Raw genomic sequence first — 24,604 nt, forward strand, 5'->3', positions numbered from 1 at the left:
TTTCCCAGCCCTCTCTGAAGATGCCAGGAATTGAACCTGGAACCTACTGCATGCAAAGCATGAGAGCCCTCTCTTTATGTTCTTAGGGGTAAATGAACTTTTCTGACTCAAAAACAAATTAAGGACAGGGTAGATGGTCACTTTTAAAATGGGAATTTTGCTTGATTCCTTCTGAACATTTGTCCACGTAAAGCAGGGGTGGGGAACCTGTAGCCCTCCTGATTTTATTGGACCCCTACTCCCATCAGCCCCAGCTGGAATGGCCAATGAATGGGGATGATGGGAGTTGTAGTTCAGCAACAGCAGGAGGGCCACATTATATCCCTGATATACATCCATCCATTGACAGGAGTGCTGATACCTCATATATTATTCAAAGGATATCAACTGCAAGGAATAATTCAGGTATTGCCGTTATATTAGCTTTTAGATCATTAGAATCCTATTTGTTCCTGGTACAGTTCTGTGAATGTTTTCCTAAAGCATCCTTGGCTAACCCTGTAGGGATCTTCGCTGACTGTCTTCTCATTTGCTCTTAATTGCAGGTGCTGTGAGTGCTCTGGCCAAATTTGGGGCTCAGAATGAAGAAATGCTCCCAAGCATCCTAGTGTTGCTGAAGAGGTGAGTTGTGATTAGAGCAACTTGTTCACTTGCTGCATTTCAGGAGATCCACCACAAAAGATTTGAGGACATTCCTTGTCCAGTATTGCAACTAGGTTAGGTGTACACAAAAACTCCTTGGGATAGAAGGGCAGTTTTTAATGTTTTTAATGTTGAGGCAGATCTGAAAGAATCCAGGCATACAGACTGGTTTAAGCTGATGTTATAATTGCTACGGTGTGAACAGACAAGGCCAATTTGGATTGAAATACCCAATATATTTGTACTGTAGGAATCTGATTTAATGTAGAAGTCCAGCTGATTTCCCCAAGCAAACAATATAAAAATGTGGTATAGGTCTCTTGTTTCCTTCTGGTCCGGAAAAACTATGTGGCTGGTGAGGGCCGCTACTGCAACAAGAACTGCTGGATCCATGTCCTTTGGCAAAGAGGCTGAGCAGGAAGCACTGAAACATTAGGATTTCAAGTGGCTGGATTTGAGGATACAATCAGTGTACAGAAGACTTAAGAAAATGAACAAAGCATTTGTACTGGAAATAAAAGTGTCTCACTTTGCAAATCCCCAAACCTATAAAAATCAAAGGAAGGAAAATGCAAAATTTGAAAACGCCAAATAAAAATGTAAGATTATAACATTAATGAAAGCACAGTGTGTATGAAAGCTGTAGTGAACATCTAACATGCCCACGTTCTGTAGGCATTGTAGCAGCATAGGATAATTCTTGAAAAGCTTTTCTGCTTGATTGGCATCATCTCATATGAACAAAGGAAACCTGTTAGGGGACTAAACATAATAACCAAAAGGTTATTAGGGTGGCTTATAGGTGGAGAACTGGGGTAGTGTTGGAGGAAGTGTGGTGGCTTGTGCATTGATGTAGCACACTGATCTAGTCATCACTAGTCTAAATGGCAGAATAGGAGATTAACAGGATCAGCACAAATGGCACTGTCCAAAGAAGGGATTGCTCTCAGCCTTGGATGCACTAAAGCTGCTATTGCAGATTTATTGTTGTATTCAATACCACAAAACAATCGTAAGGTGATCTGTGTAAACAGCTGGTTCCTGGTAAATGTTGGCACTGGAGCATTCTGTATACTACTATCCCTTCACTACGGTGCATACTTTCCTCTTTCTTGACCATCTGGATGGATCCATGTGAATTTAAATGCCTCCCAGTGAGCAAAGCTCTCTGATCTTGATTTCAGGTGTGTGATGGATGATGACAATGAAGTGAGAGACAGGGCCACGTTCTACCTAAGTGTTTTGGAGCAGAAGCAAAAAGCTCTCAGTGCTGGCTACATTCTGAATGGTAACTATGATGCTGATTTGGTGGCTTTTAGAAGATGAAGTCAAGTTTATGGTTAGAACTTGCCGTGATGTGGAACAGGGGAGTTTTGGAAAGTTTTTTAAATACCTGGAAGATTGTGACACAGATTTGACAGTCAAATGGTAGGTACTGCATTTTGGCTTGTGAGGATGTTATTAAAATTTCTATTTGATTTTTTTAAAAAAAGAAAAAAACTTGCTTTCAAATTGCTTAGGCTAGATTTGGAAGCTGATTGGTAGTTCAAAGTCTCAGAATAAATGTTATACTGACATTAAAGTTGCCCACAATTTTATAAGATGAACTAAAAGGAAAATCTAAATAACTCTCATATCCTTAATTCTGACCCAGGGAACTCAGAATTCTTGACTTGTTCACCCCACCACCCCAAAATAACACCATCCGTAGCCTTACTTAATTCTTATTTGCCCTGAAAATCACCACCTTGGCTCTCTCCAAAGCTGTATACAGACTAACAAGGACAGCCGAAAATGTTTAGCAATCTGAAGCAAAACACAAGATTACACATTCTCCTCCTGCCCCCACCCCCATTCTGTGTACAGAAGCCAACTGCCTTGGCTGTTAAACCTTACTTTAACACTGGCAATGGGACAGGGTCCTCTACAGCTGGCTAGTTTGGGGAGGGGGAAGAGGCTGTGTAGCATACATAGGTCTGTCCTCCAACAGAAAGGAATGGCCAGGAGGCTTAGGAGCAGCAGCCCCATCCTGCCCCCCCCCGCACCATCTGCCACCTGAGACAGTCACCTTACGTTGCCTAACTATCTGGCCCTGTAGACTGATTTGCCTTCTGTTCCAGCTTAGTAACCTTCGCCTTCCAAACCAAGTCTCCATGTACATCTTTTAAGGTAGGACAATGCCGTTCCCTTTTTCTTTGCTTGAAAGGAGGCACAGGAACAAGGATTACCCCCTTCCCCAAGCTGGAATACCAAAAGCTGTTGTGCAACGTTAATGATTTAAATGCCTGCTGGCTAGAATGAGAAGCTTGCAAGACTTCTTTCAGTTGCTGGCTTTTACCGATATGTATCTATAGGTCAGCAGAAGTGGCTTCACAACACGCATGAAAGGCAAATGGGAATTAGATCCTGTTTTCCAGATCTTTTTGTGGCCTTTTTGTGGCAGCATTAGCTGTCTGTGCAGGCTGTATATGTGCATAGCAGAGCCTCTGTGCCCCCTGAGCCCTAAATGGGAACAGGTGCAGGCCAGATGTTTTGTACACTGCTCTAGGGAAGAGAGTCATTTCCATAGGTATCTTTTTGAGGTTATGGGTTTCCCCCCTTGAAATGCAGATATTCATCAGGAATGGATTTGTAGTTGAAGTGACTGTTGCCTCTGCATGTAGAGAGGAATATATTCACAGTGGGTAGTTACTCCTAGCTTGATCTGCAATCCATTTAAGCTGTAGGGGATTGAGTTGGAGAAAATCCAAGCTTTTTAAACAGGTTTTTGGATGAGGCCATATGGAAGAGCAGATGTGGAGACTTAATTGTGCTCTGATTTATAAACCGCCAGAGAGCTCTCTGGTTTCCTGTAGATTCAATTTCTGTCACCTTTTCTTTTCTCCAGGATTGACTGTATCCATCCCTGGCCTGGAGAGGGCCCTGCACCAGTACACTCTAGAGCCTTCTGAGAAACCTTTTGACCTGAAGTCTGTTCCTTTGGCAACTACCCCCATCACTGAACAAAGAATAGGTAATTGTAGAAATAACAAAGGAGAAACTTTGTCGTCAGTGTCTAGCACTGCACATTACTTGGGGACTTTCCAGTCCTTTCTGCCTGTGCAAGGCACCTCAGCTTGAATTTCATAGGGCTCCTTTCCCAGCAGCATCTGTGATGTTATGAATTGCTTCCATTTCATCTTGTTAAGATGTTTGGGACAGTTTTCTTTTCCCCTTATACTGCCATCTGATTAGAATGTTGGTGCCATCTTCTTGCATTACTGTAATCAACCTGCTATGTGCTCCAATTCTGGCTCCCCCCCCCCGGCTCCTTTGCTACATAAGCACACACAAAAAGGTACTACTTCACTTTAAGAGGTTTGAGTCCCTTTTGAGTGACGGTAGTAGAACTTCAGGTTAGCAAACATGTGAATTATTATACCTGTACTATGTTTTCTTGCCCATCTGCAGAAAATGTTCCTGCGTCTGCAGTCAAGCAGCCGGAGAAAGTGGCAGCAACCCGACAAGAAATATTCCAGGGTATGGTTTCTCCTTGTGCTTGGGAATAAAATACAGTGGCTGGGCAGTTTGTAGGATGTGGTATTATTCCTTCAGTCTTTCAATGTCTGAGATTTTCCCAACAAATAGAACGGGTTACCTAGAAATACTTGCATGGAGGCGTTGTCTCAGGATCAACTTTTTATTTGTTATGTTTACATACCAGGAGTGGGGAATGAGATCCAGTGAGCGGGTCACATCCTTTTCTTCCTCACCTCCTGTGGCCCAAGTTTAACAGGTGGGCAGAGTTGGCCACCTGTCAGTCACCTGATGTCACAATGATGCCAGTGACCCATTTTTACCTGCTTGGTTTGAAATTGAAGCTTTCTGGCAAAAGCCCTGACAATCAGCTGGTTTACAGGGCTTGCAAAGCGCTGTGCACTGGGCTTTGAAGGTCCTGCTGATGAGTGCAGCAAACCCTCTTTTCACCCAACTGCATCTTTACCTGATGTCATACATGGCATCTGTCACTTTCTGGTCCAATGCCAGTTCCCACAGAGAAGGATGCCAGGCTAGTCAGAAGTTGCAGCACCACAGATAGCTCCAGCTGAGCAGCTTACTCCAACAAAAGTTGGAAGCAGACTTGGGACTTTTTAGCCACTGTTTCTAGACTACCTCTTCTAGGCTCCACCCCCTTGTGGAGAACTATGGAGCATAAAGGGCCAACCCTCTGGCCTAAAGATGGGCACTCTTCCATTCCATCTGATTCAGGACAGATAAAAGAAAGTACGTCTTCACACAATGCATAGTTAAGGTATGGAACTCACTCCTAGAGGAGGCAGTGATGGCCATCAGCTTGGGTGGCTTTAAAAAAGGATTTGAAAAATTCATGGAGGATAGCAATATCAAAAGCAACTAGCCACAATGGCTATGTTCTACCTCCACAGTTGGAGGCAGTATGCTTCTGAATAGCAGTTGCTGGAAACCACTGGGGGGGCAGTGCTCTCGCTCTCAGGTCCTGCTTGTAGGCTTTCTATGGGCATCCAAGGGGATGCTAGACTAGATGGCCACTAGTCTGATCCAGCAGGGCTTTTCTTATGTTCTCATAGCTATGATCTAAGTAGAGCAAAGATCCTGAATAGGTTTCACTTGACAACTCTCTCTCTCTCTCTCTCTCTCTCTCTCTCTCTCTCTCCTTGCACTACTTTAGAACTAATGCCCTGACAGTAAATGGAAACCTATTTCTTTTCCTTTTTACATTGTATTTTAGAACAACTAGCTGCTATCCCAGAGTTCCGAGGACTCGGCCCACTGTTCAAGTCCTCTCCTGAGCCTATCGCTCTTACAGAATTGGAAACAGAATATGTGATCCGTTGTACCAAACACGCGTTCACCAACCACATGGTGTTCCAGGTGGGTATTGTGCTGAAAAGACATTAGTACAAATCACCTCTTCACATTAGGAAGGGAGCGGGGAAATATAGTGGGTAGCTCTTGGTACAATATAAATGAATGCTTCTGAGTCCATTTGCTACACTGGGATAGCTAAGAAATCTGACAGGAGGATATCTGTGTGTTCTACAGCTGAAAGAGACTAGCATTAAGAAGCATTGTGTTCGTTCATAACGTGCGTACAAATGCAACATTAAACCATAGTTCAGCACTACAGTGACAAGCTTGGGTGGACTCACTTGCTCCTTCTTCTCTTTCTTAGGATATAGCTAAGAATCCTTTGTTTCAATTTTCAGCTCACCGCAGTTACTTGTCTTGTCTGAACTGAGAAATGTGGTTAGTGATAACTATGGTTTAGAGAAACAAGCCAGGATTGGGCTGTTTCTCTAAACCTGGGAGGAGAACCCTTTTCAGCCCAAGGGCTGCATTTCCTTCTGGGTAATCTTCCAGGTGCCTAATGCCAGCAGTGGCTGGGCCAGAGGCAAAAGTGTAGAGAGTAACACAGGTACATTTTACCTTTTGTATAGTACCCTAGTTTTTACATATATTTGCATATGCCGCTTTATCCTCCATCCAGGCAAGTAGGAGGCATTGTTAGAGTTCAAGGACATACACTTTTGCCCATGCTTTCCCTGACTCATTTGTCTGAATTCCCTGTCTTTATTTGTCTGAATTCCCTGGATTCTTGTTTTTATGTATGTTTATATTACTGGTTTTATGATGTAGTTTTTGTTTTAATGATACTTATTTTTTTATGTTGTACACCACTTACAATTTTTTTTAAAAATATTAAGCCGTTTATAAATGCTTTCAAATAAATAAATAAATAAACTGTCTGTGGATCATCCAAGTGAAACATTTGTGGTGATTCTACCTAAATACGTTCAGTATTTGATGTACTGACTTGGTGCCACAATGTTCCTTCATTGATTTTTTTCTCCTGATAGTTTGATTGTACAAACACCCTGAATGATCAGATCCTGGAAAATGTCACTGTGCAAATGGAGCCAACTGAGGGATATGAGGTCATGGGTTACATACCTGCCAAAAGTTTGCTATACAACCAACCTGGCACTTGCTACACATTGATTGCATTGCCTGAAGAGGACCCAACAGCGGGTAACAATCCTTTCTGTTTTCTTTTTCCTTTCTTGATAAGCCTACACTCTGAGTTCTGAGCTGTAGCACATGCCCACTTTTATATTTATTTATATATTTATTACATTTATATACCGCCCCATAGACAAAGCTCTCTGGGTGGTTTACAGCAATTTAAAACAAATATACAAATTTTAAGACACAAAAAACAATTTAAAAACACAATTTTAAAAAATTTAAAAACAATTTTAAAACACATGCTAAAATGCCTGGGAGAAGAGGAAAGTCTTGACCTGGTGCTGAAAAGATAACGGTGTAGGCACCAGGCGCACCTTGTCAGGAAAATCATTCCATAATTTGGGGGCCACCACTGAGAAGGCCCTCTCCCTTGTTGCCATCCTCCGAGCTTACCTCGGAGTAGGCATCCAGAGGAGGGCCTTGGACAGTGAGCGAAGTGTACAGGTGGGTTCATTAATGTAGACATATTATATTATATTATATTATATTATATTATATTATATTATATTATATTATATTATATTATATTATATTATATTATATTATATTATAGACATTAATGATGCTGATTGTTGAGAGTTGACATACAACATTAGATTCTGTACAGTAGGGCCCCGCTTCTTGGCGTTCCGCTTCTTGGCGTTTTGCTGATATGGCGGTTTTCTTCAGGGTTGGGGGAAGGGGGGCAGTGGGCACGCATCCGGACCAAGGGAGTGAGCGGGTGGGCCAGAGAGCAGGCGGGCAGCTCCTTCCCTGCAATCCACAGCAGCCTCCCTCACCCATTTAAGATAGTTTGGGGTCGTTGCTTACTTGCCCCCCCACCTCCCCATTTCTACCTACCTAGCCCTGTTCTGTTTTTTGGGGGACAGCAGAGGCTGCTAGAGTGAGAGTTTGCTCTAGCGCGGCCTGCTTGTTGCCGTGCCTGCCTGTAGCTCCTGGCGGCGGCTTCTGTCCCTCTCGGTTGGATCAGCGGTGCCTGCTACAGCGGCCTGCCTGGAGCTTGCAGCGGCTGCTCGAAGGATCACTCCGGAGCTCGCAGCTGCGGCTCCAGTCGACTGTGTGGGGGGAGGCTTTGATTAGCGGCTTCTTTCCCTTCCCCTGGTGGAGGGTTGGATTAGTGGTGCCTGATACAGCAGCCCGCCAGGAGCTCGCAGCGGTCTCTGGAGCTTGCGGCTGCCGCTCCGGTCGGCTGTGTGTGTGTGGAGAAGGCTGGCAACATGTCCAGTGCCTGCGTGATCATTTTGTTGCGGCCTTTTTGGCGGGGGTCTGGTCCTTAACCTGCTGTATGAATGGGGCTCTACTGTACTAGAAGTGTACAAATTGTAGGCCTAAAGGTTTCTAGACACTCTATGAAAAACCTTGTATATCTAGAGAGAGGTTAATCTGACTTGTCTATCTAAAGAAAATCTGTCATGTTGGAAAATCATAGATACCTTTGCAAGCGCTCCTCTCAGGCCACAATAATAAATGGGCAGAGTGGGCCTACAAGCAGAGATAGAAATGAGAATTAGCCTTTGCATTTTACAGTGAGCATAACTTCTCATTGTACTTGTTTTTGTTGTTGTTTGGTTTTTCTCTGCAGTGGCTTGTACATTCAGCTGCATGATGAAATTCACTGTCAAGGACTGTGACCCGAACACTGGTGAAGCAGAGGAAGATGGCTATGAGGATGAATATGTGGTAAGAAGAGGGGTTTGGTTACTTTACTGGCCCTTTTCAATGTCACCTGGTCAGGCGGTGAGATGCGCTTGAAGGCAAGACCATCGGGAGGTAACATGCTCCCCCTGCCTCCTACAGGGAGCCATGGCTTGATCTAACATATGCATTAGCAACCCTGTTTCGTCAGGACCAAAGGATAGATTTGATCAGGTTCTGAGCTAACAAGCTGCTGAGTCTCAGCATGTCCAGATGGCTAAGTGTCAATCCTGGAGTGTCCTGTCGGAGTTGCTCATGCACAGACCTGGCTTGCAACCAGCTGAATTTTGGCAGCCGTGTACTTGAAGGCCATGATATCTCTCCAGGGCATAGTTACTCTGGGTTCCCTGTGTTATCCCCACATTTCATGGAAAAAATGCTCTGACAATGCTGTTCTGCTTGTAATCATTTGGGTAAGGATTTTTATCAAATAAATACCTCTCCACACACTTAACATAACAAAGACTCTAATGTATCTTTTTTTGAAGTAAAATATATATAATCATGTGCTTCACAGAGAGTGTAGTTGATGTGCTGAGTGGAGGATACCAATGAGCTTGCTTTTATACGCAGTGGGTTTCTTTTTATGTATTGGAGCCATTGATTTCCTGTCAGCTTCGGGCACCATGGAAATGTTTTTCCGAGTCAAACCTAAAGGGACTTTTTTTTTAAGGAAGGGCTCTTTTTTATTGCCTGGGAGGTCTTTGGACACCCTTCCCCAACTGATGTTTCAAGTCAGGGCTGTTTTACACAATCCTGTGCAGAGGTTTCCTCACCAAAGGTTTGTTTTCTGCCAGCAGCCTCAGTCACTTCACGCAGGGTGGTATCTCCACACACACACACACACTTTGCATAGCAGATTGCACAATGCAACTTGAATCTTTGTCTGATGTTTTGATTTTCATTCTCTGTCTCTTCCTCTGAACTGAGTGTCTGACTCTGGCAATTCTGCTGAGAGTCGCATCTGCCACATGTGCTGCTCCAAAAGCTATTCATTAAGAATTTCAACATTTGGGAATGGAAAAGACTGAGAATATTCAGTCTCTATTTATGCTGCATGCGAAAGTGTGAGTGTTTGTGTGTGTATTTATGCACACGCACACACACCCTCCAGCATGGGATTTGGCGACGGCCCAGTGATTTTCTGGAAAGATGGGTGTGTTTGGTACTGAATGTAATACAAACATGCATACTTTATTCTATTGGGGAGAGAGTGCTTTGAGTATAGGATTAAGGAGCACTTCCCTGAAAAAAAACCCCTCAGCAGTAGTACTGCTGACTTCTATGTATGGTGACAGACATGAAGCTGCCTTATTATTAGGTCAGGGTGGGGAACCTGTGGCCCTCCAAATGTTGTTTGGACTCCCAAAAGTACCAGGAGAGCCACAGGTTCTCATCCCTGACTTAATCAAACCATTTTCCCTTCTAGTCCAGTATTGTCTACTACTGTGACTGATGACTGTCCAAATTTTCCAGCAGAGTTCTTTCCCAACACCTGTTACCCGATCCTTTTAAATGGAGAGTATCAGAGATTGAAACTGGGATCTTTACCTGCTAAGTGTGGGCTCTACTGCTGAGCTATGGTCCCTTCTAAAAGAGACAAGCCCTCTCTTAATTCTAAAAATCAGCATTTGGTTGAACATAAAACAGATTCAGTTATAAATCTGGACTTCCTTTGGAACTGCATTGAGCATGCAAAACAGACTGTTAAGAAGAACAGCTGGTCCAGGTGCTGTTGAGTTGTTTGTCTTTTTTGGGGGGTTCTTCTCTAATTCTGAATCTCCACCAAGCATTTTAAGTTTGGCATGCTTAGATTTAGGTGAAGGATCTAACCCAAAGAATACCACAGGAGGAATGACACTTTTCAAACTCCATTCACCCCAAGTCTGGTATTATAACATAATATTATTGCTTTATAAAATGAACAGACATTGTAGTGGATGGGGAGATAGAAATGTTGGGAGTAGCTAAATTGGAGGAGGCAAGAGAAGGAGAAATGCTTTAAAGTGGCTGTGGTCACTGCTGTTCAAGGGACCAGTGGTAAAGCTTGATTCAGAACCTTATCATTTCAAATATCTTTATTATGCTAGCTGGAAGATATTGAGGTGACTATAGCAGACCACATCCAAAGGGTTCTGAAGCCAAATTTTGGAGCAGCCTGGGAAGAAGTTGGTGAGGAGTTTGAAAAAGAAGAGACCTTCACACTATCCACAGTTAAAACACTGGAAGGTAAGGAAACACCTAATTTTTTTTTTTTTTTTCAATAATTTTTATTCAAATTTTCATAAAACATACAAGACGAAATCATAAAACATTCAAAGACAAAAAACAAAATCAAAAATAGTTAAACAAAAAAAAAAAATAAAAAAAATAAAAATAAAAATAAAAATAAAAAATAAAAAATAAAGAGTAAAATATTGACTTCCCATTTGTCAAAGATCAGATCAGTTATAAGTCTATAATATATAACAATCCTGTCTCTTAAGTCATATTATAAAATCACTTTCCTCCAATAGTTATCTTACTTAATCATCAAATCTCATAAACATTACTTTATTCTTTCCACAAAAAGTCAAAGAGAGGTTTCAATTCTTTAAGAAATATATCTATCAATTTTTTTTTTCCAGATAAGCATATCGATTAATCCATCTCATTACTAATTATGATAATCTTATTGTCATAACCATAGTAAAAATAAACATTTCAATTAATCCATCACATCAGAATCTGTTAGGTTCAGTAATTTCAGTAGCCATTATTCTATTATCCCTATTAGTTCCATTTTCCATCTTCCATCTTCAGTAGTCTTGTTAAGTCCAGTAATTTCGGTATCCAATCTTCCATTATCAGTATTCCATAATAATCTTGCTGTCAAAGCCATAGTCATATAGTAAGAGTCTGATGGGAATTACCTCTATCCCAAATATTTTCTTGCCATCCATTCTGAGTAGGTTGCTGAAATACTGCTGTAAAATCATATCTCTGTTCTTTTTTTCAAAATACACTGGGTCATCTCTTGAAAGTTTTTCCATTGTCACATGGCTGCAGTTAATTCCATAGATTTTCTCTATATTGGGCTCCATCACATCATTCCAGTCCAGAAGATTATCCATGCCATTGATAACTTTATCTCTAGAATCTTCATTAATTTCTTCAGAGATAACATTGAGTTCCAAACAATAGATTTTATTTCTAAAGTCCATAGACTCCAAATCTTTTTCCTGTTCCACGTTTGTTCCAATCTCCGGGGTCTCCTCTCTCACAGGGACCCCTGTTCCAGTCTCCAGGGTCTCCTCTCTCACAGGGACCCCTGTTCCAGTCTCCAGGGTCTCCTCTCTCACAAGGACCCCTATGTCTTTAATCTCCTGTGTCTCCAAACAATAGATTTTATTTCTAAAGTCCATAGACTCCAAATCTTTTTCCTGTTCCACGTTTGTTCCAATCTCCGGGGTCTCCTCTCTCACAGGGACCCCTTCCAGGGTCACCTCTCTCACAGGGACCCCTATATCTTTAATCTCCTGCGTCATTTTACTCAATTCAATTTTCAGCTCCTTACAACCCTGTCGCAGGTTTTGTTTCGTTATCTCAATCTCATCCATTATTTTCTGAAACATAGTTATTTCCAGATTCTCAGCCACTTTCTTAATTGCCATTTTAAAAGAAAAATATAGGAAAACCACTTCTTATTTCAGCAACAATTGGGTTAATACTCCAAACTTGGTGACATCACAGTATAAACAGAGCAGACAGCCTTATCTCTCCATAGTTAAGTAAACAAAATGCAGTTCCCAGGATCGAAACAATTAATGGCAGTCGTCAGGAAACAGATTCGTCAAAAAAAAATAGACCAAAAAGAGAGTAGTCTCAGACAATATAATATTCTTCAAAATAAAAATCTGGAATAGAAATCCCTCTTCTGTGTATATCTTTAGAATGCAAATCCAGGACAGCTTTTTGCAACAAAAACAGAGATAAGCTATTAATTAGTGCGTAGCAGAGAGAAGTTATGGCTCCCCAGTGAGATGTCAAAAACCGATCAATCTGGCAAATCTCTTTTAAACAGCAACAATTTAAGTCAAATAAAAGAAAAATATAGAAAGAAGGGTGCTTGCCTGTTAGTGCGTTCTCTCTTAGAAGATAAGGTGAACGTTCGCTTTATCAGATAGAGCTTGCTGTTGAAAATCCGTCCCACCTTCGTCGGCTGGACCTCGTCCCATAAATTAATGAGATCTGGTCGTCCCAACAAAAATAGGCTTTGAGGTTAATCTCTTCGTTTCTCCCTACCCGGGAGAAGTTTAATCAGTCAAAAAAAAAGAAAAAACTGACTGATATATCTGAATAAGCTTCTTTTGAGGCAGGAGCCCGTCTCAAAAGCAGGCACAGGCTAAGTCACCCTTCCCGGAAGTCAGGAAACACCTAATATTAACCGGGCTCTTGCTATTCTTCTCCCCCAACACACGCAAACAAAGTTGGATTTGTTGTCAATATTTTAAGTGCTTTCTCTTGGATTGTTATATGATCTTGCTCAACGGTTTGGTTCTTCTCCTTAAACTGACCTGTCCACAACTCCATGGATAATTCTTTTGGTTGTTATTCAGGATATCCCTGGTACTTTTTCAGTGGAAAACACTGAGCAGTCTTTCTCACAAGGTAGCAAACTTGAATGAAAGAATTACTTTTAATATCACTCCATTGACTGGCACAGAAGAAATCTGGAATGATAAATCAGAATTCTGAATTCCATAAGCAGTGTTGTGATAGAGGGTCAAATGTATTACTCTAGAACTATATCCTTTTCCGAAAACGAACCATAATTCCCATGTTGAACTTGAGCCCATCTCATCTAGACTGGACTACAAAGAGGAGTAAAAATTCATAAGTGAAATACGCTATAGTTAATCACCAGTAGTGGTGGATATCTTGGAAATGAAGAAACTCATTTATCACTCACTCTCCTCCTTAGCTCTTTTATTCACAACATTCACATTATTTGAATAAATGGAATATTTGATAGTGTTTATGCAAATATATGCTTAAATATACTGAACAATCATCAAAAATCAATAACCATTTGCTGATTCCACCAAGTTGTCAATAACTAATGGTCTTTGAATTTAGTTTTCTGGCCTTTCCCCCACTGTATGTATCTCTGACCTTTTTTTTAACCCCCTACTGCCATAAGTGCATCAAATGCCATTTCTGAATAATGTCATGAAGCTATTTTATCCTTTAAATTGCTCCCCTAAGCACCATAAGGAAGGCAAGAGATTTTATTATTTCCTTTGCATTAATCTCATCCTGCAAGAGTTGTCGGCATACTATCTTAAGCCAGGACCTTGTGAGAGATTTATTGCCTTTCTCTTTCATACTTTATCATTTGGATCTTGTTATAGCCTACCCAGTGTATTATTTGTTTTACACTGATACTTAGAGTTCTCAGAAGGGGCTATAATGATGCGACGATGCGGCCAGCAACGTGTCTTCTCAACCCTTGCCCTTCTTGGCTTATTAAAGCTTGCCGAGGGGGTCTGACCGAGTGGATCCAGGGTGTGGTCAACGCATCATTGCGGGAGGGAGTGGTTACAGTTGGCTTGAAAGAGGCGGTGATTCGACCACTCCTGAAAAAGCCCACCCTGGACCCATTGGTTTGTGACAACTACCGACCGGTTGCAAATACCCCCTTTTTAGGGAAGGTGATTGAGAGGGTTGTGGCGCAGCAACTGCAAGTCCTCTTGGATGAAACAGATTATCTTGACCCATCCCAGTCTGGGTTCAGGCCTGGTTATGGGACTGAATCGGCCTTGGTTGCCCTGATGGATGAGCTTTATCGGGAGAAGGACAGGGGGAGTGTGACCCTGTTATTCTTACTTGATCTCTCAGCGGCTTTTGATACCATTGTCCATGGTATCCTTCTGGGCTGACCTGGTGAGATGCATATTGGAGGAACTGTTTTACAGTGGTTCTGATCCTATCTCCAGGGTCGTTCTCAGATAATAGCATTGGGTGACTTGTCTTTCGGCCCCCTGGCAGCTGTGCTGTGGGGTGCCGCAGGGTACCCCCATGCTGTTTTAACATCTGTATGAAGCCCTTAGGAACAGTCATCAGGAGATTTGGGGTGAGGTGTCAGCAGTTCTCCGTAACATCTGAATCAGGCGAGGCCTTGCAAGCCCTGGACCGGTACTTGGACTCGGTGGTGGGCTGGATGAGGGCCAATAAACTGAGTCTGAATCCTAGCAAGACGGAGGCGCTGTGGGTTGGTGGTTCCTGAGTTTGGATAATTGGTCAGCTGCCTGCTTTGGACGGGGTCGTATTCCCTCTGAAAGAGCAGGTCCGTAGCCTGGGGGGGGCTCCTGGATCCACCTTTGTCGCTAGAGGCCCAGGTGACCTCAGTGACTAGGAGTGCCTTTTACCAGCTTTGGCTGGTGAGACAGCTGCGGCTGTTTCTGGACCGGGATAACCTGACCACTGTTGTTCATGCACTGGTAACCTCTAGGCTGGATTACTGTAATGCGCTCTATGTGGGGCTGCCCTTGAGGTTGGTCCGGAAGCTGCAGCTGGTGCAAAATGCAGCGGTGAAACTGCTCACTGGAGCAGGGTATCGCCAACATGTCACCCCGCTACTGAAAGAATTGCACTGGCTGCCCATTTGCTACCAGGCCAAGTTCAAGGTTCTAGTTTGGGTGTACAAAGCCCTATACAGCTCAGGACCAGGATACCTGAAAGACCATCTTATCCCTTACATACCCAGTCAATCACTGCGCTCTGCAGGTGAGGGCCTCCTGCAGATACCATCTTATCAGGAAGTTTGTTCTGTACAATATAGGATATGGACCTTTAGTGTGGCAGCACCTACCCTGTGGAATTCCTCCCATTGAATATTAGGCAGGTGCCATCTCTGCTATCTTCTCGGCGCCTTTTGAAAACTTTTCTTTTTCAACAAGCCTTTTAAGTTGAGAGCTATCCCACTCTGTGTCTGTGTCAGAATTGCTTAATATGTTTTTTAATAATGTTTTTAACCCCTTTTTAAAGTTTTTAAAATGTTTTTAATGCTGTTTTGTCTTAATGTATTTTAAGATTTGTTTTTATGATGTTTTAAAGTGTTTTTAGTGCCTTGTTTGCTGCCCTGGGCTCTTGCTGGGATACAAATTAAATAAATAAATAAATAATATAATTAATATAATATAATATAATATAATATAACTGTTCTGAGTCTTCTATAAACACATATAGCATGTTAGCAGCTTCTCCACGTTGGTGCCTACTGCATTTTGAGGAAGCTACAAAAAGCGAAATACAGAAAAGTGAACCCCAATTTTTTTTTTCCACAGAGGCAGTAGGCAACATTGTCAAGTTCCTGGGGATGCAGCCCTGTGAGCGGTCAGATAAATTGCCTGAAAACAAGAACTCTCATACCTTGTACCTGGCAGGTAAGGCTTCGAGGCCTGAAAATCCATCCCTATTGTGGCTTGGCCTAAATTCAAACCACCTTAAGGCCCTCCCGGACACTGCCCTTTTTCTAAGTGAATTCTGCAGCTATCAGTAGTCCACTTACCTGGCATCAACTTAATAGGCATTCCTCAGGAAATCTTTTTCCTAGCACTCAAAACAACTTGCTGCAATTACTGTAAAACAGTGATTCCTACCCAACGGATGATCTGTGTGTGCGCGTGTGTGGGCACCTTCTGTATGGAAGGTGGAATTTGTGCTGGTACCATGAAAACCATAAGAACATAAGGAGAGCCTCTGCTGGATCAGGCCAGTGGCACATCTAGTCCAGCATCCTGTTCTCACAGTGGCCAACCAGGTGCCTGGGGGAAGCCCACAGGCAGGACCCGAGTGCAAGAACACTCTCCCTCCTGTGGTTTCCAGCAAGTGGTATTCAGAAGCATGCTGCCTCTGACTGTGGAGTCAGAGCATAGCCATCATGACTAGTAGCTATCCATGTATTTGTCTAATCCTTTTAAAGCATATAAGGAGATTGCAGAGAAGCTGAATGAAGTCTTTGCATCTGTCTTCACAGTCGAAGATATAGGGCAGATCCCTGTGCCTGAACTAACATTTGCAGGAAGGGAGTCTGATTAACTGAGGCGGATAGTGACGAAACCAGTTGCATGGTGCCTGTAACACTATGGCTTGACATATCACAAGTCCCTCCCTTGCCAACTTGTACCATTTTGAATGGCTTCTGCGCATAACTGCTCCTGCACATCACTCCCTGTATTTTGAAAAAGACCTATGCCCATTCTCCATACACTCCTCCCTGAACAACAGTAGCACCACTCATTACATGGAGATGGAGATCTTGCTTTATTTGATAGTGCAGTACAAATACATAACAGTGTTATCCTCCTGGGAAAAAGAAAAGGTCTAGAAAAGGCATTACTCTATATGAATAAAACCCTGTCTATTACACAAGTAATCTTGCATAAACCACTTTGAGGTCGATCTGAAAAATAATATATGAATATCTTCAAACAAATAGTGAAGAGGAGTCACAAAATCCATGTGTGGAGTCAGGAGTGTTACACATGATTCTGCAGCATGACCATCTTTTTGCTACAATCCCATTTAGGAGAATAAAAGGAAGCCAGGTAACTTAAAGTAACAACCAAAATATAATGCTAGATGGCCACTGGCCAAAAAGTTGTTAAATGTAATGACCATTCTCATTTTCAAGTCTTTTTTTTAAAAGTCTTATGTTTCTTTGGAATTTTTGTTTAATTCCCTCAAGAGCTAGCGGAGCCATAAAATTGTTTGAGTTGCACAAGTATTTGACCAATGGCCTGGCGTTTGTTACCCATCTTATATCTACTACAGGTGTTTTTCGAGGTGGTCATGACCTCTTGGTTCGTTCTCGACTTGTCCTGACAGACATTGTGACAATGCAAGTCACAGCACGGAGTGGAGAAGAACTTCCTGTGGATGCTGTCATGGCCTCTGTTGGCTAAACATGATATAGGACTTTGTATTTCAAACTCCAAAGCTGAAGGGTATGTTGGAAATGTATTTCCACTATTCTGGACACTGAGAGAATCATTAGAACATGAGCTCTTTTTCTAATTAGAAAACAAAATCATTGTGTGGATTTAAAGCCACAAGAGTATGAGGTTTTCTGAAATACTTAACAGATCTTTTTTTCAGGATCTCTAAACTACTTCAAAAAAGCATCCTTTTCACATCAAATTGCAAGACTCCAGTGCCTAAAGATGCTTTCACCAGCTCTTCTTGTGGTAACAGTGTGTCACATCCCTTCTGGATCAGTGAAAGCCTTTATAAGTATGGCAATTTCTAGTTGTGTTTATGATTTTTTAAAACACCCTTCGAAACCAATTATGAAAATAAAAGCATTAATTTTTCTCAGTGTTGTTGCCAGAGTTTAGCTTTTTTATAGTGGCCTTGAAATAGAAGTCTGAGTTCTCTTTCATTACACATATCACCAATAAAATGACACAAAAAGGCTGCCTTTTCAAGAATTTAAAAGGAAAGAAGTCCCTCAGGACAGTATCTCTTGCCCACATTAGAATGAAATGCCAACCACATAGTACAAATCTAGTGGACCTATTACTTGTTTATATCAAAATTAATTGATTCTTCCCTTTCTCCTAAGAGAGTTGACTCCAACTTTTCTTTTGTTACAAAACAATCTTATATGTAAATGTAACGAGCTGCTTCTGATGGTGGCAACTGGCAGCAGAGAAGCAGCAGGAGTGATCTAGAATGGAGAAACATTGAACGGAGAAATGCTCCTCCCCTCTCCTCACTTTGCTCCAATTTACCTTCTGTCAAAGCAGTTACATGATGAAAAAATTGGGCTGCCATATCACACAGTTTGGCCCTAAAGTAGTAGTTTAGTGTTTGTGTCATTTTTTTTGTATTGCACAGTATCTGGAAAAAGGAATAGTCAAATAAATTGCTGATATTCATATTGCTTCATCGGTTGTAATGCAATTTATTCTAAAAAGTTATTTTATTCTGTAACTGGGCATGCACCAGTGTGGTTGTGTTTTATTCATAAGGGCTAATATTTTGCTTTGTTCTACTCTGCATAGTTTTGTATATAAAAGTTGTGACACCTAAACCAAGATTTAAACAGTATAACGTTCTTTTTGAAATCTATGTGATTAATCATTATAGTTGTGAAAGGGGTCATGTCCAACTATATTTCTTATTTATATGGCTTTGGCAAGAAGAAGAATAGTTTTACAGAGGGGATATAAGGTCACCCATAAGTTATACGCAAAGTCTTTACACTCAACAAAGCTCCTGCCAGTTCTGGTTCCTTCAGAGTCTACCTATAGAAAAAATATGTTTTCAAACATGTTTGTCACATTCACACTATTATTTTAGATGTTGTGCCCAAAATACTTTGGGCATACAGTCAAAGCTCATTATACCACAAGAGTCGGGGGACAAAGGAGCACCCATGTTATAGGGTTTCCACGTTATTATGAAAGTGCACTGAAAGGCACTTATTTTATATATATATATAAAACAGACAAGAAGCAACCAGAGCAAATAAAAACAGTAACAGGAAACTGGGAACAGGTACAGTATAGAGGGTGGTGGAGGAAAAAAGAGATGGAAAAAAAGGTTTGAAAAGGCAAACTGCTACCGCTGTGGCTGAGGCAAAACCAGTGCCGCTGAGAGACGGAATGGAAAGGGAAGAAGTGGGAAGGGTAACACTGAGTGAAGAATAAGTTAACAAACTTCACAAACAACGACAAAAGGGCTTGAGAAGTAACCAAAACTGAGAAGACTTGAGTGATAAATGATCCCTAGAAAAAAGCCACCAGGAGGAAGGGGAAATGGTCAGAAATGGGGGTGGGGAGAGGACATCGGGGCGGGGGGGAAATTACAATAATGCTGACAGGAAAAAATGGCTCAAAAACACCTAGGGAGGCAAATGTAAGGATTCACCAGTGAAAGAAACACTGGATGAACAACAAGGTAGAATGAACAGAAGAAAATAAAGTAGAAAGTAAGGCGGGAACCTACCATGTTTTTCAATCTTGTAATTTAAAAGATGTGTGAACTGCTGTACTGTATTTTCCTAGGCCTAGGGGGACATGATCATACCTGCGGCATATCCAGTTCTGCGGAATATTGAAACATGTTATATTGAGCTTCCACTGTATGAAAAAAATTGTGTGAAATGGTCCTAAGAATTATTAAAAACAGCACCATATATGTTCAACATTAAAACATTTCTTTCCCCCTTCCACTGCCCCATTAGGCACATTGGAAGCTGCCTTATATGGACTCAGATCATAGTCCATCTACCTCAAGATTGTCTAAGCTGACTGGCAGCAGCTCTCTAGCTTTTGAGACAGGTCTTTCCCAGCACTTCCTGGAAATGCCAGGGATTGAATCTGGGACCTTTTGCATACAAAACAGATGCTCTTCCATTGAGCTATGAACCTTCCCAACAAGACTCCTGTGGTCTGGTCAGTCTTGTATGCGGCAAAATACACATCCTCTGGGTTTGCCTGTACTTCATCTTGCCACAACTCAGATGTTTGGGGTATTGATTTTCAGGGCTTGTGGCATCTGTTTTTATAGCTCTTGCTAAAGTCTATGTTTACATGGCAGCGGGATATTCTGTGCCAAAATGATATCCCCTGGATTTGTCAGTTTATCTTTCTATGTTGATGAAAAAGCCTGCCTGACGTATTTAAAGTGTGTGCAGCAATCATACGCAGCTGCAGAAACAGGGGGAAAAAGAACCAAATGAAAAATAGTCTGGTGTAGAATATGGTCACCAGGTTCAATGACTCTCTGCCAACTGTCTTAATGCCTGCAGAAAAAGAGAACAGGTTATCCCCTCAATGACAACAATGATAGGGAATGGATAATCGGGCTGAAATTCAGAGGTAGGGAGGGCAGCAAGCCTACCTCCTCACTTTAAAGAGTGGGCCCACCTGGTTATCATTCTTAAGATTTTTTATATTTAACCTTTGAATTGTGTTAGATTAACAGAAAACAATACAAATATGTAGAAAATTAACTTCAGGGTTTTTATTTTAACCAAAAGGTTACACATACTCTCTTAGACTAGAACATTGGCTGGGTGTTCAACACTAAATTATGACCCACAAGGAGCCACAATTTGACATGTGTTGGTTGCCTCATATCATCTGTGGGGGCCTACTTTCTTCAGTTAGAATTTCCTGGATAATCATGCACCATCTAAACCTTGCAGAATACTTGTTACTTGTCAGTCTGGCTCATGAGGTTCAGGTCCAAAGACGTTTGTTTTTATTTAAGGAAAAACCCACCTCATTGTCTTATTTGTATGTTATTAGCTACCTTGATGTATTTCTCTGAAAAGTGCAGCTTATAAATACTTTAATAAATAAAAACCAATTAAATATTTATTTATTTATTGAATTTATTAGTCGCCCATCTGGCTGGTTATCCAGGCACTCTGGGCGATGTACAAAATAAAAACATCCAAATACATTAAAACATTAAAAATCTCAAACAATAATAATAAAACCTAACCCACCCCAAAAGCCTGCCTGAAGAGCCAGGTCTTTAAGGCCTAGCGGAAGCTCATCATAGAGGGGGCATGGCAGAGATCATTTGGGAGGGAATTCCACAGAGTGGGGCCACAATTGAAAAAGCCCTCTCCCTAGTCCTCACCAGTCTAGCCGTTTTAACTGGTGGGATAGAGAGAAGGCCTTTTGAGGCTGATCTTGTTGAGCGGCATCCCTGATGATGCTGGAGGCGCTCCTTCAGATAGACTGGGCCGAAACCATGCAGGGTGTTAAAGGTCAAAACCAACACCTTGAATTGGGCCCGGAAAACAACTGGTTACCAGTGCAACTCCTTTAGCACTGGAGTAATGTGATGTTGCCGGTGGCTGCCTTTAATCAGGCGAGCCACTGCATTCTGTACCAGTTGCAGCTTCTGGACCGTTTTCAAGGGTAACCCCACGTAGAGCGCATTACAGTAGTCTAGGCGAGAGGAGACCAGAGCATGTACCACCAATGGGAGCAGATGGTTGGGAAAGTAGGGGCGCAGCCTTCGTATCAGATGGAGTTGATACAGTGCCGCTCGGCTCACAGCCGAGACCTGAGCCTCCATGGACAGCTGGGAGTCAAGAATGACCCCCAGGCTGCGGACCTGGTCTTTCAGGGGCAATTGTACCCCATTGAGCACCAGGTCAACATCCCCCAGCCTTCTCTTGTCTCCCACAAACAGTACCTCGGTTTTGTCAGGGTTCAGCTTCAACTTCTTCCTTCCCATCCAGCCACTTACCAACTCCAGGCACTTGGACAGGGTTTCTACAGCCAACCTCGGTGAAGATTTAGATGAGAGATAGAGCTGCGTGTCATCCGCATACTGGTGACATTGCAGCCCAGATCTCCTGATGATAGCCCCCAGCAGCTTAATATAGATGTTAAACAGCACCGGGGAGAGGATGGAGCCCTGTGGCACCCCACAAATGAGAGGCCAAGGATCCGAAACCTCATCCCCCAATGCCACTCTCTGGTACCTACCAGAGAGGAAGGAACAGAACCACTGCAATACAGTGCCCCCTATACCTAACCTCTCCAGGCGGTCCAGAAGAATACCGTGGTCAACGGTATCAAAAGCCGCTGAGAGATCCAGGAGGACAAGGAAGGTACATTCCCCCCCAGAGCTTGGAAAAGTTACTTTTTTTAAACTACAACTCCCATCAGCCCCAGCTAGCATGGCCACTAGATTGGGCTGATGGGAGTTGTAGTTCAAAAAAGTAACTTTTCCAAGCTCTGTTCCCCCCTATCCAGCGCCCTCCTCATATCATCCACCAAGGCCGTTTCAGTCCCATGTCCAGGCCTGAAACCTGATTGAAATGGATCTAGATAATCCACTTCCTCCAAGTGCACTTGCAACTGCTTCGCCACCACCCGCTCCACCACCTTGGCCAGAAATGGTAAATTCGAGACTGGGCGAAAGTCCATATAAGGGATGAAGATTAATTCAAGAATTTTTAGTTAATTATCTTTAAACCAATTAATTTACTTCTTCCTTGTTGTTATGTGCCTTCAAGTTGATTACGACTTATGGCAACCCTTTTTAAATTTCCATTTATAATACTTTGGAACCAAAATAATTTCAGAAAATAAGTGTGTCTTTAATGTTCAGGTCAACTAATTGTCCCTCACTTATTAAAGTTAGCCCCACTAATTTAATCAGACAGCCATGGTTGGGTAATCTACTGGTGGGTAGATTAGGATAGCAAAACGTAATCAGTAATCTAAAATCAACATTTTTGGCTGAGTTCTCCGTTAAGATATTGTTAAGCATAGTGGGTTTTGACACTTGCTGACTTGGTAGGCCTAAGCAAATTCACATCTGTCAACCTATCTTCAAAAGAGTTGTAAAATACTTTGGACACTTAGAGAGCAATCCAGCCCCCCTGCCCCTTACACTGGCCTGATGTGTGTGGATTACATGGAGATGCCCCACTGCCCAGTTCTCCTCACTGAGACTCTCTCCCGCCACTGGTATCCCCACCAGGAGGACCACTGAAAAGCCCCAAAATGGCACGTTTTAAAGAGGGAGTGAAGCTGAGTCGGTTTCATTGGATCTTGAGCAGGTTTCACTTCTGTGTGAAGTGACATTGGGGCTGATCCAACTAGTACCCCTGCTGTTCCACAAAGCCCCACCAAGCGAAAGGTCAAAATTTGGATTGCACCCTAAGAAGTGCTATCAAATTATTACTAATGTAAACACTAATCTCATTCTGTATTAAAATCTGATCCCTGCATATGGGGGATCCAGTTTAATTTTGGAACAAAATACCAGTTGCCTACTATATGATGAGTTTATATCTAATGCAGAATCAGGGGGATAGCCACAAAATTTCCTGCTTTGGTCATCAATCAAACTACTTTTCATAGATATAGTGAATTTGAAATTCTAATAATGTGAACTAGATTTCTATGCCATAGATGAAATATATTGTGATAAAAATGCATGCTTTAGGAAACTACAGGGAACAAATATACATTTTCCCATTTTTTGCTTGCTACCTGCTCATTTTCATGATACAACTGCTAACAGACATGCTCCCAGTTGTTAAGCGTATTTAACCAGAGGGCATTTAGGATTTCTCAATCTCAACATCTGAAAATAGCTTCTTCTTTTTTAATTGATTTGGACAGCAGATGTGATGATACTTACAAAACTTAGCTCCAACTCATCCAGCAGTAGTATGCCGTACATTACAGGCTTTGATAAAATAGCGGACTTTGTGCCAAAATTAAATTGTATATGGTGGAAGCAGAGCCTATTTAACAGGACGAGTAGAGTTCATCTGGGAAATATCTAGGGCGTAAGCGTCTGAAGACTAGAATGCTATAGTTCAAGTTTTCCTAGAAAGCTCACCTTGTGAGTCTCAAGTTTAGCTTTTAATTCCTATAAAGGCTGTTATATATTAGTTTTTCATTTTTTAATCCCATGATATCTGTCAGGACCTCAAGAGTCTGTTAACAATCCTGTGAAGCAGGTTAAGCAGAGAGTTGGAAGCTTACGATTAGTGATCCAGATAGGTAATTTTAGACACTAGTTAATGGCCTTTTGCGCACCCACCCTTTTAGATAGTAATGTGTGACTTCACTTACTTCAAAATGATGCAAGTCAGCCCTATCCATTTGATGGCCCTCCTGCTCATTCTGCTGAGTGGAGCTCTGGAATTCTGTCCCAAAGTCATGCCTGCTGTCACCTCTGCTTTCTATAGGCTACTAGCAACCTCATACCCATTGTAGCTCGGTAATTCTAAAAAACAATAATAATTTTAAAAGTGCAATTTTGAAATCAGTGGTTAAAATCTGCAGTTTCGAAAGTTTCAGTCTATCAGCTCTATTCAAATTGGCATCCAACTGTATCTAAACACTGATGAAAACCTGCTCCTTAAATCTCTGGAACCATAATGCAAAATTTGGTTATGATATCTTAAGAGGTGTCCAAATGCATTGTGAACAAACAACTTTCCAAAATATATGGTAGATGTAGAATGAGATGGTAGACTTGCAATTTCTACTACTTCAAAATGTTGGGGGAGGGGGAACAATTAAAATGCTTCTCCACATCAAAGTACCCTGCATGCAGAAAGTGAGCAGGGGTGGGGAGAACAACTTACATTAAAAACATTAACGTTGCCTCTCCCCTATCTGCTGTTTTTCATACTTGCAGTTAATTCTACAATCTTGTTCTATTGCATAATGGGTACAAC

At 41.9% G+C, this 24,604-nt stretch overlaps 1 protein-coding gene across 1 annotated transcript in view; it reads left to right on the forward strand.

Moving 5' to 3' along the window:
- Positions 1–17,743, forward strand: part of COPG1 (COPI coat complex subunit gamma 1) — a 32,048-nt gene extending 14,305 nt beyond the window's left edge. The window contains exons 15-24 of the mRNA XM_061618344.1: positions 546–621; positions 1,827–1,930; positions 3,530–3,655; positions 4,093–4,161; positions 5,390–5,532; positions 6,519–6,690; positions 8,270–8,367; positions 10,473–10,611; positions 15,711–15,809; positions 17,200–17,743. Of these exons, the coding sequence (XP_061474328.1) occupies positions 546–621; positions 1,827–1,930; positions 3,530–3,655; positions 4,093–4,161; positions 5,390–5,532; positions 6,519–6,690; positions 8,270–8,367; positions 10,473–10,611; positions 15,711–15,809; positions 17,200–17,330 (1,157 nt within the window). The 3' untranslated portion in view covers positions 17,331–17,743. The remainder of the gene's footprint in view (positions 1–545; positions 622–1,826; positions 1,931–3,529; positions 3,656–4,092; positions 4,162–5,389; positions 5,533–6,518; positions 6,691–8,269; positions 8,368–10,472; positions 10,612–15,710; positions 15,810–17,199) is intronic.
- Positions 17,744–24,604: the final 6,861 nt, after the last annotated feature.

The sequence above is a fragment of the Rhineura floridana genome, chromosome 3 (genome assembly GCF_030035675.1).
Source record: "Rhineura floridana isolate rRhiFlo1 chromosome 3, rRhiFlo1.hap2, whole genome shotgun sequence".
Lineage (NCBI taxonomy): Eukaryota > Metazoa > Chordata > Lepidosauria > Squamata > Rhineuridae > Rhineura > Rhineura floridana.